Source organism: Pezoporus flaviventris, unplaced genomic scaffold, assembly GCF_033815535.1.
Source record: "Pezoporus flaviventris isolate CSIRO_AGI_PZ_B2104156 unplaced genomic scaffold, CSIRO_AGI_Pfla_v1 ptg000002l, whole genome shotgun sequence".
Lineage (NCBI taxonomy): Eukaryota > Metazoa > Chordata > Aves > Psittaciformes > Psittacidae > Pezoporus > Pezoporus flaviventris.
Genome location: NW_026892550.1, coordinates 16,668,092 through 16,688,595, shown reverse-complemented (window position 1 = coordinate 16,688,595; position 20,504 = coordinate 16,668,092). Strand labels below are relative to the sequence as shown.

The 20,504-nt window shown below is 38.5% G+C and overlaps 1 protein-coding gene across 4 annotated transcripts in view; it reads right to left on the bottom strand.

Moving 5' to 3' along the window:
• The window catches only part of STIM2 (stromal interaction molecule 2), a 60,807-nt gene that overhangs the window by 17,761 nt on the left and 22,542 nt on the right, over nt 1–20,504 (bottom strand). For 2 of the 4 annotated variants that reach the window (XM_061470624.1, XM_061470632.1), the window contains exon 2: nt 9,846–9,976. The exons of 1 other annotated variant lie outside the window; for it this stretch is intronic. In XM_061470624.1, coding sequence (XP_061326608.1) covers nt 9,846–9,976 — 131 coding nt within the window. Of the gene's footprint in view, nt 1–4,243; nt 4,300–9,845; nt 9,977–20,504 lie in introns of those variants that run through there. One more of the 4 variants, XM_061470653.1, reaches the window with a different exon arrangement.

The following is a 20,504-nucleotide window of genomic DNA, read 5'->3' as shown; positions in this document are numbered from 1 at the left end:
CTAAAAAAACTTCAAGATGTTACAACTCACGCCAAAGCTCTAAAAGGTACTACGAGAAAGCATTCTGGTTTTCAAAATGGGACAGGAATGGGTTACCTTGGCACCCAGATAAGAAATACAGTTTGTGGAAAACCTGCAGCATTTCATGTCATTCTGCTACAGAGCCCGCAGAGGGAGCAAGAGTTAACGTATGAATTCATAGTCTCAAAACAGGGCTAGAGCACAACCTGCTACAGGGTCAGGAAGGGGGGAATGAAAATCCCACTTTCAAATTTCATCACAAATACAGAAACAAATCCAAGTTCAAAACTCAAGACTTCCTGGGAGAATAGGACAACAGTGGAAAAGATCTGGTTTATACTGACAGGCTACTCAGAATATTTGACTAAGTTCCTTTTCTAAAAAGGAGCTGTCAAGACACAAACTTATAAGCAGCTTGCATTTAGTAATCAGTATGCAGCTGCTCCTCAGGGGGAGAGATTATGCACTTGTGAGAATTTCTTCAAGAAAAGAAAGAAGCTCCTTTTCTGCTCAATGCTACCCATATTGCTCCCAGATCCTGTGAGAATAATCACAATAATTTTCTCAGTGATATTCTCTAATACCAGAGAGTCACAACGGTAGTTACAGTGTGCACAGCTGGAAACAGGACATCATGTTTCAAAGAATGAATGCATTTACTAATGACATGAAACATCACTCTTCTGTTTAAAAGATCTTTGTTTCATAACTGGCCTAATATGGAAGTGCTCCTCTAAGAAAAGGAATTGTGTCCTAAATTGAAGAAAGCCATAAAAAAGAGGACTTTTCTGTTCCTTGTCATGGCAGCTAATCTCTCTTCTGTTGCCCTGGTCATTAAGTATACAAAGAAAAGGTTAGAAAAATAACTTTAAATGGGCAGGTTAAAAGAACTAACATCTAAAAAAAAAAACAAAACAAAAAAAAACAAAAAAAAAAACCCACACAAACATTTAAGAATTATCTTAGCCAACATAATTACTCAAGAGGGAGAGAGCCATTTAAGAATACAAAGTTGAAACAAGAAAGCAGCAGGTAAGATACCTAAAAACAGTGTGGAAAAAAAAAGTAATTTATCAAAATAGTTACTTCAAAAAAAGTAAAGCATAAAAAAACCCCATCACACCTAGGCTCAAAACCAGAGCTTTGATTCCAGAAGTACCATTACAACCATGCTTCTACAAAGATTCACATCCCAAAGCCTGAGGTTCAGCAGTGTAATAGGTAGAGAGGAAACTTGCTCCCCCCTGGAAGGAACAAAACTTGTGGAGTCCTGGGAAAGAGTTACAAAGTCAGGTAGCTACACAACCACCTTTCTTCCTCTTCAGTAAGCTTTTAGTACCATAACATTCACCAAAATCCAGTCAACTCATAACCAAAAACTAACCTGAACTAAGAGCCACCAAAATAAGAAAAATAATACATTCCAATACCAGTTTGACATGAAGAGTATTAAGGTGACATGCAACAACACAATAAGTTCACGTATGTTAAAATACAGAAGTTGCAGGAGATGCCTGGTCCTTGAAGAGCAAATGAATAATTGCATTCTTCTGCAATTGCCAGTGGAAAAGTAAAAGTAACTACACTCACTAATTGCAGAAGGAAGCACTCATGCGATGTTTACGTTCTGTTCTGTGTGAAAGCTCAAGTTCATGAATTTCAGTTGCATCAATTTAACATAGACTCTTTAACTGAAAGTTCACTTTAAGAACAATTAGTAAAATCTCCTGGCTAAGTATCACTGTCTTCCTTGAGCATCTATACCTTAAACAGTGTTGTGTCCTTCAGTTTTATTCCTTTAAAGGAAAACCTGCAAAAGTTACAACTTCTGTTTTCCTGTAATCCTACTTTCAGGTACAGCCAGTCGCTGTTAGCCTCTTAATACATTCCCTCTCATCTTCTGCTACCAGACTCATTGCTGCTATCACAATGTCACACTTATTGGCAAGTATGCTTCTAAAAGGCAATATATAATGATTCAGGTATGACAGCATTCTCAACTACTTACTCTTTAGAAATGGCTTCTAACAATGTTACACAGTAAAATAAGTAAATGTATTTAAGCATAATAAAAACGTCACTAGAAAAAGTTAGGACATGGTGTTACCATGTTGACAAATATTACAAAGTGTTACCAAGTACATTTTAAGTAATCTACAAATTCTGTTTAAAAAAAAAAAAATTGCCGCTCAAAACAAAATTGTAGCTATTCTATTGCAAAGTAACCTTCACAATCTCTTCAAAGAATTTCCAAGAGGTCATTTCATTGTAGCTAGGACTAAACACCTGCAGTGTTACACAAATAGGTACAGACAGCTACATATTAGCTTAAGTACCTCCAAGGAGACAAAGGCGTGAAGTAGGTCTGATCCAAATCGCATTGCAACAAGTTTCTATGCAACGGTATCCATGATAACACACGCTGCCTCTCTACAGGACACCTTAGCACAGGCATAGCCACAGACTAACACGATCATAATGTTTTGCAGACAAAATCTGGCTCTGAAAAAATCCAGAATGTGCAGACATGCTCAGAGTTGCTTACAAAACTTCAGAAGACAGCCTGAGTTATAAAATCCACTGAAAAAAAAAAACAAAAACAACAACAAACAACATAAACCAAAGAACAACCAACCAAGCAAAAAAAAAAAAAAGGCAAAAAAAACCCCAAACACCCTCTACTAACAGATCTACAACCAACTAAGGGAATCAATGTAAGCCAACAGCTCTTGGGGGAAAAAGGATTTGCTACCCTGGTTAGGAAGCTAATACACCAAGGAGCCACCCCAGTTTAATGCAAAACAGGTGTGTTCAGTTTCCGAACCACTGCAGCCGGTATTTCTCTACATGCAGAACTTTGCCTAATCCGCTGACACTGAAGTATCAGCTAGTTTACACAAATACGAACATCAGTTTAAGGACCTTTATTATATAAATAAGGACAAAACCAGTATACCAAGGCAACTTCACAGGACATTTAACACTTGCTGAGTGTATATCTGCAGACAAAATAAAGCAAGAGCTCAGTCTACAGCAATGCTTCTCCCAGCTGAACTTAAAACACTCTGCTTAATCTTCTGCTAAAATCTCTGCTCCCTCCAACACATAACAATCAAAAGGAAGAGAAATTCTGCACATAAATTTGCTGCTGTTCAAGAACACAGGACTATTCACTTAAGTCATCAGAGTTAATATTAAAATTCTGAAAGTGTTTTTTGACCTCACACTTCATGCTCCTAATACCCAAAAAATACATACTTAAAATGGGGGTATCACACTGTTCTGGTATCCAGTTCTTTGGAATTTCCTGTCACAGAATTTCTTGCCATTGTGCCCACAGTATTTAGCACTCATACTGTCCAGAACAGGTTACTGAAATGAATGGGTCTCTGGTCCAAACTAGTAAATCATGTATTATTCAATTTTTATATCTCTCAAGGAATTAAAGAACAAAGATCCATAAACTTCTTTACCAACTCATCTTTACACAAATTGAATAGGCAGGTCTGTTTCAGCAGTAATTCAGAAAATTATTTTTCAATGAGAAGATACATGTTAAATTTTATTTCTCCAGATTTTCCTAAAGTAGAAATTCTAATGTATGATATTTTAATTTAGCAAGCTTCTAAAATAGATTGTAATGTACAGACACATGTACCATTTTAATTCCTAACAGAAAGGAAGCATAAACAACCAAGAGTGGGACTAGCAAGCTGATTATGTAATAAAAGCATGAAGTGGTTCTCCTTTATAATAAAACCTTTAATCACAAAATAGCACTAATGGGAATATATATTGGAACACAGATTTCTGAACTCACCCCCTTCTATAAATTATTTATTGTGAACCAAGTAATTTATACTTGACCTCTGTATCTTTCCCACTTCAATTTCCTTTTGGATTCTTCCTTTGACTTTTTTCTCTTCAGACTCCACCTCTTCATCCCCTCTTAAAAAACACAGCATACTCTTCAAGATATTATGTTTGTTCCAAGTCTCTTGGATTATTTGCATCAACAAAAGATTTACAGAGGCCATCCATTCAGGAGACTGTCACTTCAGAGGAAGATCATGGGCTGTCAAAAACTCTGCCTCTATCAAACATACTGTAGCCAAAGTGCTAACAGATTATACTAGCTACTTTTTCTGCTTTAATCTCTGTATAGAAGACAATCACACTCCCTGGTTTAGACCAGTAAAACTAGGTTCTTTTCAATTCTTACCCCAAGACAACATTTTAAGTCAGGCACTTTTTTGCATGACCTCTGAGGTTCCAGCTTCTTTGTACTGTTAAAAGCTATACTTTGACTGTTTCATGTTTTCAATATTGCAGTTTCTTCCTCTTCACACAGTTTTGTGTTTGGGGGGTTTTGGGGTGGCTCTGTGTGTGGTTTGGTGCGTTGGGGTTTTTTGTTAAGTCACTATGCAAGTACACTCAAAAAGCATAAAACAAAATATTAACATATTAAGTGATCTATCCACGCAAAGCTGTAGATTTATGCCATTAGCTCTGTGTCCTGCAAGAGGCTAATGAGGAAACGCACTCGAGCCAGAAACAGCCAGCTGATGTACTGGTAAAGAAGATCTCTACTGGTGCTGCCAGGAAAAAGCAGTGGATCATAGTAGTAGGGGACTCTACTTTGAAAGGGACAGAAGCACTTGTCTGACAGCCTGACTCGGACTCAAGTGAGGAGTGTTGCCTACTGGGGGCACAGATCAGGGATGTTGCAAAGAGGCTGCCTGCTCTGGTAAGTCCCACGGACTATTACCCACTCCTGGTGATACATGTGGGTGCTAGGGACATAGATAGTAGTAGCCTGGGGAACATAAAGAAAGACTACAGAGCCTTGGGGAGGTGGTTAGGGGCTCTGGAGCTCAGATAGTCTTTTTGTCAATTCTCCTGGATACAGGGGAGAACCTAAAAAAAGCTAGGAGGATTAGCCAGGTTAATAAATGGTTAAAAGGGTGGTGTCATAGTCAGGGGTTTGGGTGTCTTGAACACAAGACCCGAGTTTGTAGGCCAGGTCTAGTGGGGGCTGGTGGAGCTGCTCTAAGGAAGGGAAAGAGCAGTTTTGGTAGGAGGCTTGCCAGACTGGTCAAGGAGGCTTTAAACTAGATGTGCTGAGGGAGGGGTGCATCATTCCATCCCAACACACCCAGTCAGTTGCCAGCACCTACAATAAATGCTCAGAGAAATGTAGATACATTCCAGCTGCTCCAGCCAATGAGACGGCTTCAGCTGGTGCTCGGCTCAGATGCCTCTGCACAAATGCCCATAGCATGGGGAACAAACAAGAGGAATTAGAGATGTGTGCACGTCTACAGGGGTATGATACAATAGGCATCACAGAAACATGGTGGGATGGCTCCTATGACTGGAGTGTTGGAATGGAAGGTTACAGGCTCTTTAGAAAAGACAGGCCTGGCAGGTGGGGAGGGGGAGTTGCCCTTTGTGTTAGGGATAGGCTGGAGAGTATGGAGCTCTGTCTGGGGACAGGTGAGCAGTCCACAGAGAGTTTGTGGGTCAGGGTTAAAGGGAGAACAGCGATGGGAGACATTACTGTGGGGATCTGTTACAGACCGCCTTATCAAGAGAACCTGTGGATGAAGCACTCTACAGACAGATAGGAAAAGCCTCACACTCACAGGCCCTTGTTCTCATGGGTGACTTCAACCACCCTGACATCTGTTGGAACGATGTTACAGCCCGGCACAAGCAATCCAGGAGGTTCCTCGATTGTGTGGAAGACAACTTCCTGCTGCAAGTAATAGAGGAGCCGACAAGGAGAGGTGCCATGCTTGACCTCGTGCTCACCAACAGGGAAGGGCTCGTTGGAAATGTGACTCTCCAGGGCAGCCTTGGATGCAGCGATCACGAGACGCTCGAATTTGAGATCCTCAGGACAGTGAGAAGAGCGTGCAGCAAGCTCACTGCCCTGGACTTCAAAAGAGCAGACTTTGGCCTCTTCAAGAACCTACTTAGTAAGGTTCCATGGGATACAGCCCTAAAGGGCAGGGGGGGCCAAGACTCTTGGTTGATATTCAAGGATCACCTGCTACAAGCTCAGGAGTGTTGCATCCCAACCAGAAGGAAGTGCAGCAGGAGGGCCAGGAGACCTCCTTGGATGGATAAGGAGCTGCTGAGGAAAATTCAAATGAAAATGAAAAAAGAGGCTTATAAAAGGAGGAAGCAAGGACAGGCAGCCTGGGAAAAGTACAGGGATGTTGTCTGGGAAGCTAGGGACCAGGTTAGGGAAGCCAAGGCCCAGTTAGAATTAAACTTGGCTAGGGATGTTAAGGATAACATGTGTGCAGTTCTGGTGTCCTCAACATAAAAAGGACATGGAACTGTTGGAACAAATCCAGAGAAGGACCACGAGGATGATCAGGGGACTGGAGCACCTCCCGTATGAAGACAGGCTGAGGAAGTTGGAGCTGTTCAGCCTGGAGAAGAGAAGGCTTCATGGAGACCTCAGAGCAGCCTTCCAGTATCTGAAGGGGGCCTATAGGGATGCTGGGGAGGGACCCTTCATTATGGACTGTAGTGAGAGGACAAGGGGCAACGGGTTAAAACTTAAGCAGGGGAAGTTTAGATTGGATATAAGGAGGAAATTCTTTCCTGTTACGGTGGTGAGGCACTGGAATAGGTTGCCCAGGGAGGTTGTGAATGCTCCGTCCCTGGCAGTGTTCAAGACCAGATTTGATGAAGACTTGGGTGAGATGGTTTAGTGTGAGGTGTCCCTGCCCATGGCAGGGGGGTTGGAACTAGATGATCTTAAGGTCCTTTCCAACCCTAACCATTCTATGATTCTATGACATTAAACACACAGTAAGATGATTAGTATTTCAAAACATAAACTTACTCTATTTGTAAAGTGAGATTCCTTGAGAAAATTGCTTTATGTAGTCTCTACATATAAAAGCTCTTTGGAAATAGGAAAAACCTATGTAAATAGTGAACATATGATAAGCCTTACTGCTTGTGCCTCTTCGTCATTAAAACGAATCATGTACACATGGTGGAACAGATGCTTCCTGAGGCAGATAGCCTCCCACAACACATGACTAAAACCTCAGTAATGTGTCCTCCCTTTCAGTTACCCTTTTACAGCCTAACTCTAAACAAGTTTAATCAATTGCAATCTTTTGTATGCTAAGAAGTAACAACAGAAGATAGATTTGATAGAAAAATTTATATTAGCCTGCCCTAAGAAAATCAGGGCTAGTACTAGAAAGTTACATGAATCCTGACCTGAACGGAAAAAAAAAATATGAGTAGTAATGTCAAAATGCACTTTTCCCCCAAGTATTTTGTAATAATTAGAATTAGGAAAGTATCTTCTAGTGATTTTGAAAGTTCAGGGTTTTTTTATCACTATAAATATCTTAAGTTATACCATCAAGTCTAACTCAGGTAAGAGACTAAATAATAAGGAAAAAGCATATCTAACCAGTCCATGCTCAAACTAGAACCCCTCTATCTTCCTTAGAAGACTTTCACAAATCCCTTATGTGTTTCAATGGCTAATAGATCCAGTGTTAAAAATTCAGATCAAGTTTCCCCACATCAATTTCATCAAGGTCAAATACAAGCTTCTTTCCAGTCCACACAAGGTACATCCAACAGGCTTCTAGTATAATACAATTTTTGAGGAAATAAGTTTCTAGTAACAGGTAAAATTTTCTTATATTCTAAAGAAACTCTTCCTCTATAGAATGCTTTTATGTAAGGATTCATTTTACAGAGGAAAAACAAACTACAACATAAAACAGGGCATGATGAGCATTAGGAAAAAGGGACTGCAGATGAAACGCAGCATCCCCCATGAACTGTTCTAATTTCAGTCATTTTAACAGATTTCAAGAGCAGCTTCTGATGCTGAGGTTTACCTTGACATTTCACTGGAACAAAGAGAAACTTAAGGTCAGATATAAAGATGGTCCACTTGAAACCAGGACAGATCATTTGATTATTAATAAAATTTTTCCAATGCATAGGTATTTCAGTGTTTTCTTTTAACTTTCTTAACAAATACAGCACAAGTCAAGAGAATCACATAGTGCTGAGAAACTCCTCAAGTAAGCTTACACTCCATCACTAATGTTTCAGTTTGCAGACTGGATTGTGCCTGTCCCAAACATTACTGGCTAACCAACCTTTCTGCAGTAACAGAGATAGTCTGCTTCTAGCATCTGAACTACCTCACACCATGACACTCGTTAAGGTACAGAGCAGATTTTTTCCCTCCAAAGTTACATTATTCTGGACCATTCTCTCCATTGTACCATATTCCTTCACAAAACTCCTAGCAACAAAGCATCAGTCACTGTTGATGCTGTTTGTACATAGTCACACAGAAAGGTAAATAGCATCACGTTAAACTTGACAGTGATAACTGACAACTTTTTCAGGGAAAACAGTCTTCCCAGAGATGTTACAAAAACGGGAAGAAAAATCAGCAGTAGATACTTCTCCCACTCACCTCCAGTGAAAATGGGCTTCAGAACCACATGTAAATACCCTCTTCGCTCCCCTTCCTTTCTCAAGCCTGTACCTGACAACTGCCAGAAAGCAAAATAAGCAAGAACAATGAAACTACATAGATGTTTCAATTCCTACCCAGCAACTCTAAGAACCCCAGTGGTAAAGTTGAGACCTGCCTGTGATCAGCAGGTTCAGGGTGGTGACTCTACTCCTTGGCTCTTGTGAGACTACATCTGGAGTACTGCATACAGCCCCAACTTAAAAAGGACATGGACATGTTGCAGCAAGTCCAGAGGAGGGCCACAAAGATGATGAAGTGGCTGGAGCAGCTCCCCTATGAAGACAGGCAGAGAGAGCTGGGTTTGCTCAGCCTGGAGAAGGCAAGGCTCCGGTGAGACGTAAGAGCAGCCTCTCAGTACTTAAAGGGCACCTGCAAGAATACTGGAGAGGGACTTCTGACAAGGGTATATAGCAACAGGAGAAGGAGGAAGGGCTTTAAATTGAAAGAGGGTAGATTTAGATTAGGTATTAGGAAGAAATTCTTCACTACAAGATTGGTGAGGCACTGGAAGCAGCTGCCCAGAGAAGCTGTGCCTGCCCCATCCCTGGAAATGTTCAAGGCTGGGCTGGATGGGGCTTTCAGCAACCTGGTCTACTGTCAGGTATCCCTGCTCACAGCAGGGGTCTGGAACTAGATGATGATCTGCAAGGTCCCTTCCAACTCAAACCATTCCACGATTCTATGATAAGCACAAAGCCCTTTCCAGGACCATTAGAAGCCTGCCTACCAAACTCATTCAAGCAGTCACAAAAAACTTCAGGTAGGTCCATATAACCTTCCTTAGGAGGCACTTCCTACTTGCCCATAAAATGTAAGCAAAAACACATTTAAAAAAAAAAAAAACAAGCCACACCTTTCTTAACTGCTGCCTGTAACAGGTATTACTTTGCACCATGAAGTGCCAGGAACAGATCTAAAGTAAACAGCAAAGACCAATGATGACTTAAGCAGGAAAATCTTGGAGCAAACAAATTAAAATATGAGGTGGCAGATCACATCAACCTCACCGCAAGCTAAACCAACACCATTTGCCTGCCTCTTACACTAATCACAAAAATAACAGCTTTTATACATAGTTGTATGAAGTTTTCCTTTAGGCTAGAACAAGGGACAATAATATTCAGTTTCAGACAGTTCTAGAAGTTAGACTTTCCTTCTACATTTGGCTGTGGGAAGGTCTGAATTAAGAAAAACAGTAACAACTAAAGTGCTGGAACATGAGCAGCTATCTAAAACAGACAGACCTCATGTATGCATAAGTGAAGGCTTTTACTCCTACCTCATCACTTTCATCTACTTCAATACCACCATCTTTGTCATCATCCATTTGCTTATGGATCATGCGGAGAGCTTCTAGACTGAATCGGTCCTCCTCAGTAAAGCACGGTGGGCTGAGTGAACTGCAGGGATCTAAAGGGAGGGGGGGAGGAAAAAAAAAACAAAACAAAAACCAGAAATATTATCTACTGTTGCACTAGAATATAAAGCTTCCAAGAAAAAGAATGGGCTTAAATTTCTGTATGTGTACATGTCCTTCACCTCACATAGCCGGGAGGTCATAGATACCAAATTCAGCTGTAAAATAATAATTCTTACCAAAAAAAAGCGGGGGGGGGGGGGGGGGGGGGGGAGGGTTGGAGGGGAAAGGGTGTCAACTCTTTGTTAGGAGGGAAGCCCAAAGAACTAGCTAGAACAGATTGGCTCTTGGATATTTTTTTTTTATCCCTGTAACTGCTATCTCTTCTATCATCCACCCTCAGTAATATATCACTGCAATAGCAAATAAAGTCACTGTGCTTTCCAACCTCCTTTCTGAAAGCCTGGGCTAAACAGACCAGAGGAGGGAAAAAAAGTGTCATTCTTATGATTATAGCTTCATAAACAGGTAACAAAGGAATGATAGCCATACTGTAGATCATATTCAAATTAGACAGTACTACTGGATGCAAAATATTCACAGTGGACTGCAAGAGAAGCAAGCAAAGAAAGCTCAACTGGTAGCAAGTCATATTCTCAGCCACATATGTTCTGATTAAAAAACACTAGAATTACTGTAGAGCAGGTTTTCGGGTCAAAAATAGCACATTTTCATCTACATTCATCACCAAAGACTAATGATTTGCATGCACCTGATGGCTCTGCTTTCACCATGTCAGATTGTTATATCTCTGGTTTTTCCCTTCCACAAGGCACATGCCAAATGCTCCAAAAATTCTACAATGCATGATCAACCATTGTTAAAGATTGTCTTTCACAGACCTTGGCATTAACTAATAGCTATTTCATTAATTCTGATGTACTGAACACCATCAAAGAACAGAAGGTGGAAAAGGATACACAAATTAATTTTTGAAAGTTCAGCTTTAATAAGGTAGTGAATTCCCACTGCAATAGACATTATAAAAATGCACTCACTAGTCCCATAAACTGGTCAACTCCAGTCACATCAATGCAAATACAAATTGAGGCAGCAAGTAATTTTTGCTTCTTCTAGTCTACCAAAGGATTAAGATTAAATGTTACTACAGATTTTATTAAAGGCTCATTTATATAAGTAATGAAAGGGAAGCACATATAGAAATGGGTAAGATCAAGAGTTTGCACAGAAAAACAGATTTATTGGTTTAGTACTTCCATACCAATTTGCATTAGCATGATTCTGACTATTAGAAATTTCAAAACAATAAAAAGAAATGGAAGCTGGTAAGACTCAGCTTGCAGAAGGCTACAAAGCAGAAATATAAAGGTGGCAGCCACAGCATAGCTGCAATCTCTAACGCGTATTAACAGGATTGAACCCTACAGCTAGACATGAGTCAATGCACTCTCACTTTATACACCAGCTTTATTACACAGAAGTTAACAGTTATCTGTTATCTGTGTCCATGTATCAATTGAAAACACAAACAAAACCCAACCAAGAACCAACCACAAAAACAAACCAAATGCCTTACTGAAACCATCCCAGAATGGAGATGCTGAATTTAGTAATACTTCATAGAAAGCAGAAAAACAAATGACTAAACATTAAACAAGACCACTCTCAAACAATTCTCAGCTTTGGAACGAACAGAAGTAATGTGTCATGAAAAAGTGAAACTGAGTAATTTTATGTTAAAAAAAAATAATCTTCTATTTGCCCATCATCACTTCATTAGAAAAGGTTTAATTTGTACAATACACAGCCTTCAGAATTTTGCCTTGCAATGAAAATATTACTATCATTGGGGGGGTTAAAGGACTTATCCTTGTAATACAGAGTATTTGTCATAGAAAGGCTTCCCATGCAATAGTATGACTCACCTCAAAATTCTGCTAATAATTAAATTCCAATAGCCACAAAGAAGATGACATTATTTGAACACAAACATATTTCAGAACATTCTGTACTGCAAGATTAGTTCTATACTATGTTTTAAGTTAGAAGAAAGCATAATTGTCAGAACAGACGAACAGGTCCTCCAAACACACCCAACTTCATTTGTAGTTATTCCTAGACTTACACAGAAAATGTCAGACCAAGTGTTCAGTTTGCAAGCACTCACTCAAATGCTTTTCTATTTTGTTCAGCTGAAAGCCCAGCTTTTCAATTAAAAGAAGTTCTCAGAGTACATTTTCTGAAAACTGAGGTTTTCAACTCTTTTCTCAATCAATTTCTTAATCGGAGTATTTATTTATCTTGAAGATGCCTTTTTTTGGTTATTTAAGAAGGAAGGCGCTTTAAAGAGCTATGGCTCTTCTTGAGAGAAGTAAACAGGCTGCTTGTGCTTCAAATGTCCCATGTCCTGAGCTCCAGGAACACTTGATCTCTCTCTCGAGACAACAGAGTTCCAATTGCTCCTTTTGGAACTGAGAAACATGGAGCAGGACCACATCTCGGCTGTAATAAAAATTAACCCACTCTAAACAGAATCCAGATTTACCTTCAAGGTTATTTGCATATGGTAAAATTAAACATTCCTAGACTGACAACACCTGTCATCCCTTTATTCAGAAAACAATCTCACAACAATTTACAAAGCCACAACCTAAAGAATAAGTGAAAAACATTTCACAAGCATACCTATGAAGCCCTACCAATCCCAAAAACCTGACAAATTTAATGACCTGCAGCTTTAGAGAGGATTCTAGCGCACACAATTTTGCCTCACTTGCATGGCAGAAACAATTCAAATTAATACTACATGAAGCATGGCTAGAAACCTCCCAAACATCCTGTTAATTAAGATAACAGCCAAGAGGAAAAGTCTCGATATAGAACAAGCACCATAAACATAGGTCTGAGACCATGCAATAAATTATAAGACAAGTTGATAGTTTATTTTTCAATTTGAATCTATTGAAGGTGTTCTGGGATTCCAAACCTTCTATTGTACTGTAATGACAAACTATTTCACATCTGGACCAATTTCACTGTCCTAGTCTGGTATGTGTGGCATAATACACTCAGTCCAAAACCATCATCACAGGAAAGATCACAGGGATACCATGTTCATTCAGGGTTAAACTTGATATCTTAGAATCTAATCCTTCCTTTAACAAACAGCACAGAAGAATTAGCAAAGCAAACAAAAGAGATATAGGGTAGATGAGGTGGACAAGAGTCATACAAGCACACCATATGTCACTCTAGGCAGGAGTTATTTTACAGACCAGTTTTTCATGTTGCTCAGAAGCAAGTTTTCAGAAATTCTGGTCATGATATGGAGAGAATTTGCTACTAAACAAATTACATGTCAAATTTGTGGCTCAACAAATGCAGCGCAGGCTTTTGAACTGACCCTTCTACCTGCCTCAAGTAGCTCAGTAACTGATTCCTAGCTCTGAGGCAAGAGGAGAAAGTAGTCTTCACCAGTCCAAGGAGCTGCACAAGGCCACGGGTACAGACCAGTCTTACACAAGACAGTTTGATAGTAAACTGAGTACAGAGTTATCCAAGGGGGTATACAGGAAACTTTGTATTTGCAGATAAGGGGAAAGTAACACACTTTCCCCTCCCCCTTCTTTTTTCACTTCTGTTTTTCAATGAGGTTAGAATAAGGCAAGACTGCAAGAAAAACTTCAGTTTGAAACTCTCCTAAACGTTAGAATAATGGTTTTTTCATCCCATTTTCTAAAAGCGACAGGGGTTAACTTAAATTGACACTGTCAACACAAACCACTAAAGAAGATTAATTACATCCATATCTTCAAGCATTCAAGCATTTCAGCAAAGCCCTTGAAATTTTTTCAGGAATACACCATTAGAAACGGTCCCAAAGCAAAAGGATACATGCACCTTGCAGTCTTTATCTATCCTGCACTTACTTTTCCCTAAATTGTTGCAATCATAACAGACTTCAGAATGAAAGACTGGCAGACAAACAGCTAATAATCCTGTGGTCATCACGCACACACACCCTGTGGCATATGGACACTGGAGCATAGCAGCTTTGTGACAGAGGGACCCTAGCAAGTATTTGCACTTCCAATCTGGCCTCCAAAGCACTTGAGCCCTCAAGTCTTTTAAATGCCTCAAAGAGCCTTTCTAAGGAAGAATACAGGGTCACACAAAACCTTTATGATTTTCAAAGGTACCCAGAACCTGACACACACCTCCAAATTTAAGATTAAAATGCTTTTAAATTTCCCCATTAGTTCACTCAGAGCAACTTAGCGGTTGAGAGTTATTTGGATAGATTGGCTACTACGCATCATTTCTGCCCTGTGAGGATGTTCGGCATTCACAGAGGAGGAAGCACACTTTTTTATGCTAGCATATGGCAGTCCTATGAAAGTCTGCAGTGCTTCCGTGACAGCCTTTTTCTGATGTATTCAGGAGTGTACCATGTTCTTCTGGTTTTATGATTCCCTGTTCCTAAGAAGCCATCTGGGAGAAAGGGAAGCCTCACAGAAAAGGCAAGCGCTATACAAAGTCTCAGCTTCCTAAGTACATACACTCATCTTAAAATAACTGTTTCCCAAGAAGTAGGATTTCTTTGCATTTTCCAGAGCAAAGCAGGTGGTCACAATATCCCCAACCCCCCCAATGAATGGATTTTTACCTAACTAGAATTTCTATTTCATTACATTTCTTTTGTGCTTTAGCTCTACACTATACTTTAATACATTACAGTTTCTTCATCAATTTAATACATTCTTTTCAAGGCAAGACAAAAACCATAAAATAACAAAGTACAAATCTGGGTGTCAGGTACAGTAGGGATTACTCAGATTACTGAAAAACAAGTGTTTTCAAGAATTTCACCAGATCTTCAAAACAGCTATTCACAACAAAAGCAACAAACATGTTTCTTTTAGCTTAAATCTTAACATAAGGTGTCATTAAAGTCTTGAAGATGCTTGAAGACACAGCCTCAAAGTAAGCTTTGTTTAATCTTTCAATTAAAAGCTCCCAAAGCAAATCACTCCTACTCTTAATAATTAAACTACTCCATATGGCAAGTAGGCTGAGCAGGATATAACTGTTAACTTGACAATGTCACCTGTGACATTTATTTAAATGATTAGAGTGGAAAATAAAATTCATCACTGCAGCACATCTTTCCAATAAAAACATTAAAAAAAACTTTGACAAAAAGGGCAGAATATACTTATCTTTTAATCACAACATTGATTTACTTAAATGAGCTTCCTAAAGAGGAAAAATTGCTGTAATACTAATTACAGCAGGGAAATGGGTGCAACAGGAAAGGAGAATCAGGCCACTGTCGTCTCCAAAGAATTTTACAATGCAAAATTTCACATTAAGCTTTTCCACTACCCCATATTAGAAACTGAGACAATTTCTGAAATCATCTTTCTAAGCTCATGTAGCAACAGCAGATGAGACTCAGATAAAACTCCTGACTGCAAAGCCTGGTATCTGAAGCACTTGTTTCTGAGCATATGCGTAAGGCTTAGTGACTGGTAGCACTTCATTTAAAAAAAAAAAATTAATAAAACCAAAGATATTTGCAATTCAGCTCCATTGAAAGCTGCCATAATTCTTTTTAAATCCACTAAACATCCTTCAGTAAAAACAGATCATTTTGAACAGCCTTAAAATAATTCATTACCACTTCATTATATATATAAGCAATACTCCCCATGAGAAATCCAAACCTAGCTCTGTCGCTACTGAGAAATGTCCATTTAGTCTGCTACTTCAGTACCTTTTAATACATGCAAATCAATTATATTTTTAACACTGCATGGAAACTTGAAACTTGATCAGGCAAGCAAAGCTTTGATTTTTCCTTAAATCGCCATTAGCTCATCTCTGCTTTCTCCACACCCACAAAAAAGCTGTCTAATTCTGAACTTAAATTTCCTATTTTTATGCCCAGGAAAAAAGTGAAACCAATCTGATATTTAAAGCAAAAATTCAAACAACAATGCCATTAGTAAAATCACGTGTTAAAACAGTTTTTGATTAAGGCTTTTCTAATCTTTCCTAGATAAGAAGCATAAACTGCAGAACAGCAGGGACTGTTAACTTTCTGATCACCTGTTAAGACATTTTAAACATCACATACTATTTTAGAAAACTATTTAAGAACTTTGCAACAATAAAAATGGTTATTCAACAGAAAAGATACAAAATAAATTCTCTAGAGAGTTTTATGTCAAATCTAATTTTACTTTAACTTAACTGCAGTCAAAGCAACTATCCCAAATCAGCAATGCTTGTTTGAAAAGAAAGTTGCAATAAGGGGTTTGAATATATTAATCATGTCAAGGATTATACAGAGAAGACAGAATATCAGTATAAACACTTCATTTAGACTCTTAGGAAATTAATTATTAAATTACAACACTGTCTAATTCAACAAAAATCAGGAAGATGGTTTCATGGCTTTTCCATCTTCTTCCCACACCCTCCCTCAGCAATGATGTAGTTTGAAGGGAAGAGGAAGTTGGACAATTACTGTACATAATGGTCAAAGCAGACTGACTTAGAAGAGGAACTCCTGCCAACCCTGACAGAGCAGGATGAGTGGAAACCGGGAGATGCATTTTATATAAGCCGTGAAAAATTCACCTATTTTCCTACTTTCAGCCTTACATGTACTTTAATGGTACTTAATATAAAAACCCAAACACACATAGGAATGTTCAGTTAAAATGTAAAAAAAATAATAACAAAAAAGGATACCAGATATCTAATACCTGCTTGCAGTAGTAGGAAAATGTCTCACTTACTGATACAAAAAGACCAAGAAAGGAGATATTTAATGCAGTTTAAATCCAAGTACTCGTCCATATATCTTGATTTTGCAGTAAAGACTATTTAATGCACCTTTAAAAACGTATTATGTACTCTTTGCACATTATCATAATTATTACCATTTAAAATTTTAATAACTCCAAGAAAAAACAAATTAACACAGGTTCAAAGATGATCTAAATTAGTAACTTCACCTGGAATAAAAACACACTCTTAACTCAGACAAAATGAACAAGACAGTCAATATTCTAAACACATGTTTAGAAGTTCCAGCTATCAAAGAAAGGACTATGAATTTGCTATTTGAGTTCATTTCTGAACAGAACATTGATTAAGCTGATGAAATAAACTGCAGATGCATATTCATATATATTCAGCAACTATTAATGCATATCACATCTAAGCACATAAACAACACATATCTAAGCTTCTAATACATTTTAGGTCTGACTAGTTACCTACCACTGTTCTAACAAGTTTCCCCATTTTCTAACAGCAGGAAGCTGGAAAAGATGCAGTATATCCCTGATCATATACTTTAGTCTGCCTAAGAATTTGTCAGCTCTTAAGGAAGAACAGCAGCATAGTATTTAAGCCACTTTCTTAACTTGGTCAGGAAATTAGAAAAACAATTTACAGGTGACCCTCAAATGGCTGACAATATGCCCACATGATTTCTGAAGCAAACTTCCTAGTAATGGTTTTCTAAATAAAACCAATAAAACCCCATCTTCTTGCTTAGAATTCTGTCCTTGTTAACACCTCTCCTGTATATTAATCTGGAACCCTCATATATAGCCTCCTAGTCAAAGTATAGGGTCAAAATTCAGCGTACCAATTTCTTTTGGGGTATGGCTCAAGAGCATAAGACACACTGAATTCCTTTCTGGAAGACACTAATCTGCAGACTACAACCATATTATGGCTGATAATGCAAAAGTCTACAAACTTTTTTCATGCTGAAATGTAGTTCACAGCTTCTTAGAATTAAAAAAAAGGGGGGGGGGGCTACTCTTGACCCTTGAAAAGCATTTTACCATCTTATGTAATCTGAAAAAAAGTTTAGTAAAGGCATCAGAAGTTTTACAGGTGTGGCTTTAAGATTAAAAAAAGCATCTTTTAAGACCTAAATCCTTACACTTTCAGACAAATAAACTACTAAAATTACAAATTAGGAGTGTACTAAAGTCTTTGTTTCCACAAACTCTTGATATATCTTTAAATTCATACTATTAATCACATCAATTTTTTTCTCTGATATATTTATTTTCATATGTGGTTCATAATCATATCCTATATCCATGAATCAGGCATGTAGCATGACATTGCTGACATTACTGAATTACTTCAGTCTTCTGGACCATCTGATCTAGTACGTATATTAACAACTGTTCTAACCAAGGAATCAAATTTAATCTTCTGTGAGCACCATCTGTAGGGTCATCAGCTCCTTCAGAGTTCCTGTAACAACATGTTGTCAGGATGTATTTATACTTCAGGAGAGCATATCAGAATTATACAACTGAAATCTAAAGTAAAAAGTTAACACTGTACTCACAATAAAGAAAGCTTAGCATCAGGGCACCTTTAAAAAAAAAAATACACAATCTGTTTAGATTCTAGCATTTGAGTATTAAATTGTCAGCCTATGTAACATTTATACTTTCAGAAATACAAAAGCACTGAGTACATAGATTCATTTATTTAATTAATAACACCATAATGAAACACTTCCTTTTAGTATCATTCAACATATCAGTAATTTTAAGGATGTAAATAAATATTAGTTTCTTTAAATAGTTCTATTTGTTTATGTGAGGATTTAGCAGTGCAGACTGCTGCCTAGTTAAGTACTACCCTGCTTCCAGGGTAGTACATGAACTACTTTGCACTCACATCCAACTCCAGATTGCACAACTGGCAGTTTTGCTCCTACTAATATGCTGCTAAATATTTTTCTCCTGATTAATTTCACCAAGTGATAAACTAGGATGACAAACTTACTGCTGGAGTCTCAGTTCACCTTGGCTTATTTGATGCAAATGAAATCTAAAGAGTTGGGGCTTTCAAAAAGAAAGCAGGTTTTCAGAATGTAAAAATGAACTGGTCACACTTATTTGGAATTAACATTATCATTATGCTATTGCTCAAAAGCACAGATAGTGCTCTTCACAATTATCAGGATGTCAGAATAACCGTAATTGCATATATCTTGGCTACATCTTGGTTGATACTGTTTTTATAAATATATTTCTAGGCCCATAAAAACAGTATCAAATGGTATAGTTTTCCAATATGCATTCTTTTGCTGTTAAAGCAGGCAATAAAATAAAAGCCAGACCCTACACAATGAGCGTGCACAAAGTCATGCACTGGAATCACAGAGGAGAAAAAGAGGAAACTCAATTCAATTAAACAAGAACTCCAGAACTCATATAACGTTAGGGAGATTTAGCTCAGATCAATTATGGTTTAAAAATAAATAAATTTAATTCGTACTGTGAGCACATGGTTTTTCCCATCCAAGAATTACATACAAGTTTAAGTAAGCAGTATTCAGCCTCTAGACAAAAGTCACACACAAAAGGAAACAGTAAGGTTCCTGAATATTTTGCATTTGCCTGAACAACGCACATTGCCAACTACTGCTTGTACAGCACTACTTGCACACCTACCCAACAACATGAGTATATTCAGGATGCAAGGAAGAGCCAAAGACTAATGCTAAAAGGATTCCCAATTGATTGTCCCTTCCTCTTCCGTTCCTGTCTCTGTACTATCCCCCTCCTTGTACCAACATAAGCACATTCGTGTAACCATGCTGCAGGAAGGCTCGGGTAACCGATCCTGCCTGAATTGGTTCTCTGTACACAAACACTTGTGACAGCAAAGGCACAGGGGGAGGAGGAAACACATGCAGCAGCAGTCAGAAACGCACTTTACAGCCAGTGCTGATGCTAACCCTTGGTGCTTATGTGCCCTATGTTATAACTGAATCTAATCAGCAACACAGTAGTGGCCAATAAACTGAAAAACTGAATTAATGCAGTGGAACAACATGTATGCTACATGAGCAGAAAACTCCAGCTCCATTTTATAACCTTGCTTTCTCAGCTAGGAGGCATAGGACAAGGTCATGTCCTAGACAACTCGTTGCAATTAACTGTCAAGTGCAAAAATTACCTATTTACCTGCAACAAGTTGACATCATGGCTGGACTTTAAATACAGCATTGAGCTCCCTACTTATGGAAATCTGTGGAGTTTTTTTTCAAGTAGATCTCACATGGGGGCTTACAGCACTGACATCTGCGCAGATTTTACTGCCATTCAATGTGCCTATCTGTTCCTCATGTGAACAGCAGTGTTTATACGCATGTATACAAATGAACTTCTCCTTAGGAACACCTTAGCAAAATCTGGTTTTACCACCCCGCCAGTTCAAACGAATACATTGTATACGATGGAGAAAGGGAGTTTCAGCAGTACTTAATAAAGAGAACAGAGTGTAAAGAACTGGTATGCTGTACAAGCTCAGAGCTTGAAAATAGGGTGATAACCGTTCAGAAGAAAGAATTCATCACAAGTAGAAGAGGCGTTTGTTCAAGAATGAGGTTTTTTAAAGCCATGCTGCGTTGTATAACGTTCCTTTCCATCACGTAGTTCCGTAAGAAATACTTTCACTTTAGGAGACATTTTAGACACACAACATTATAAAGACAAAAACGCT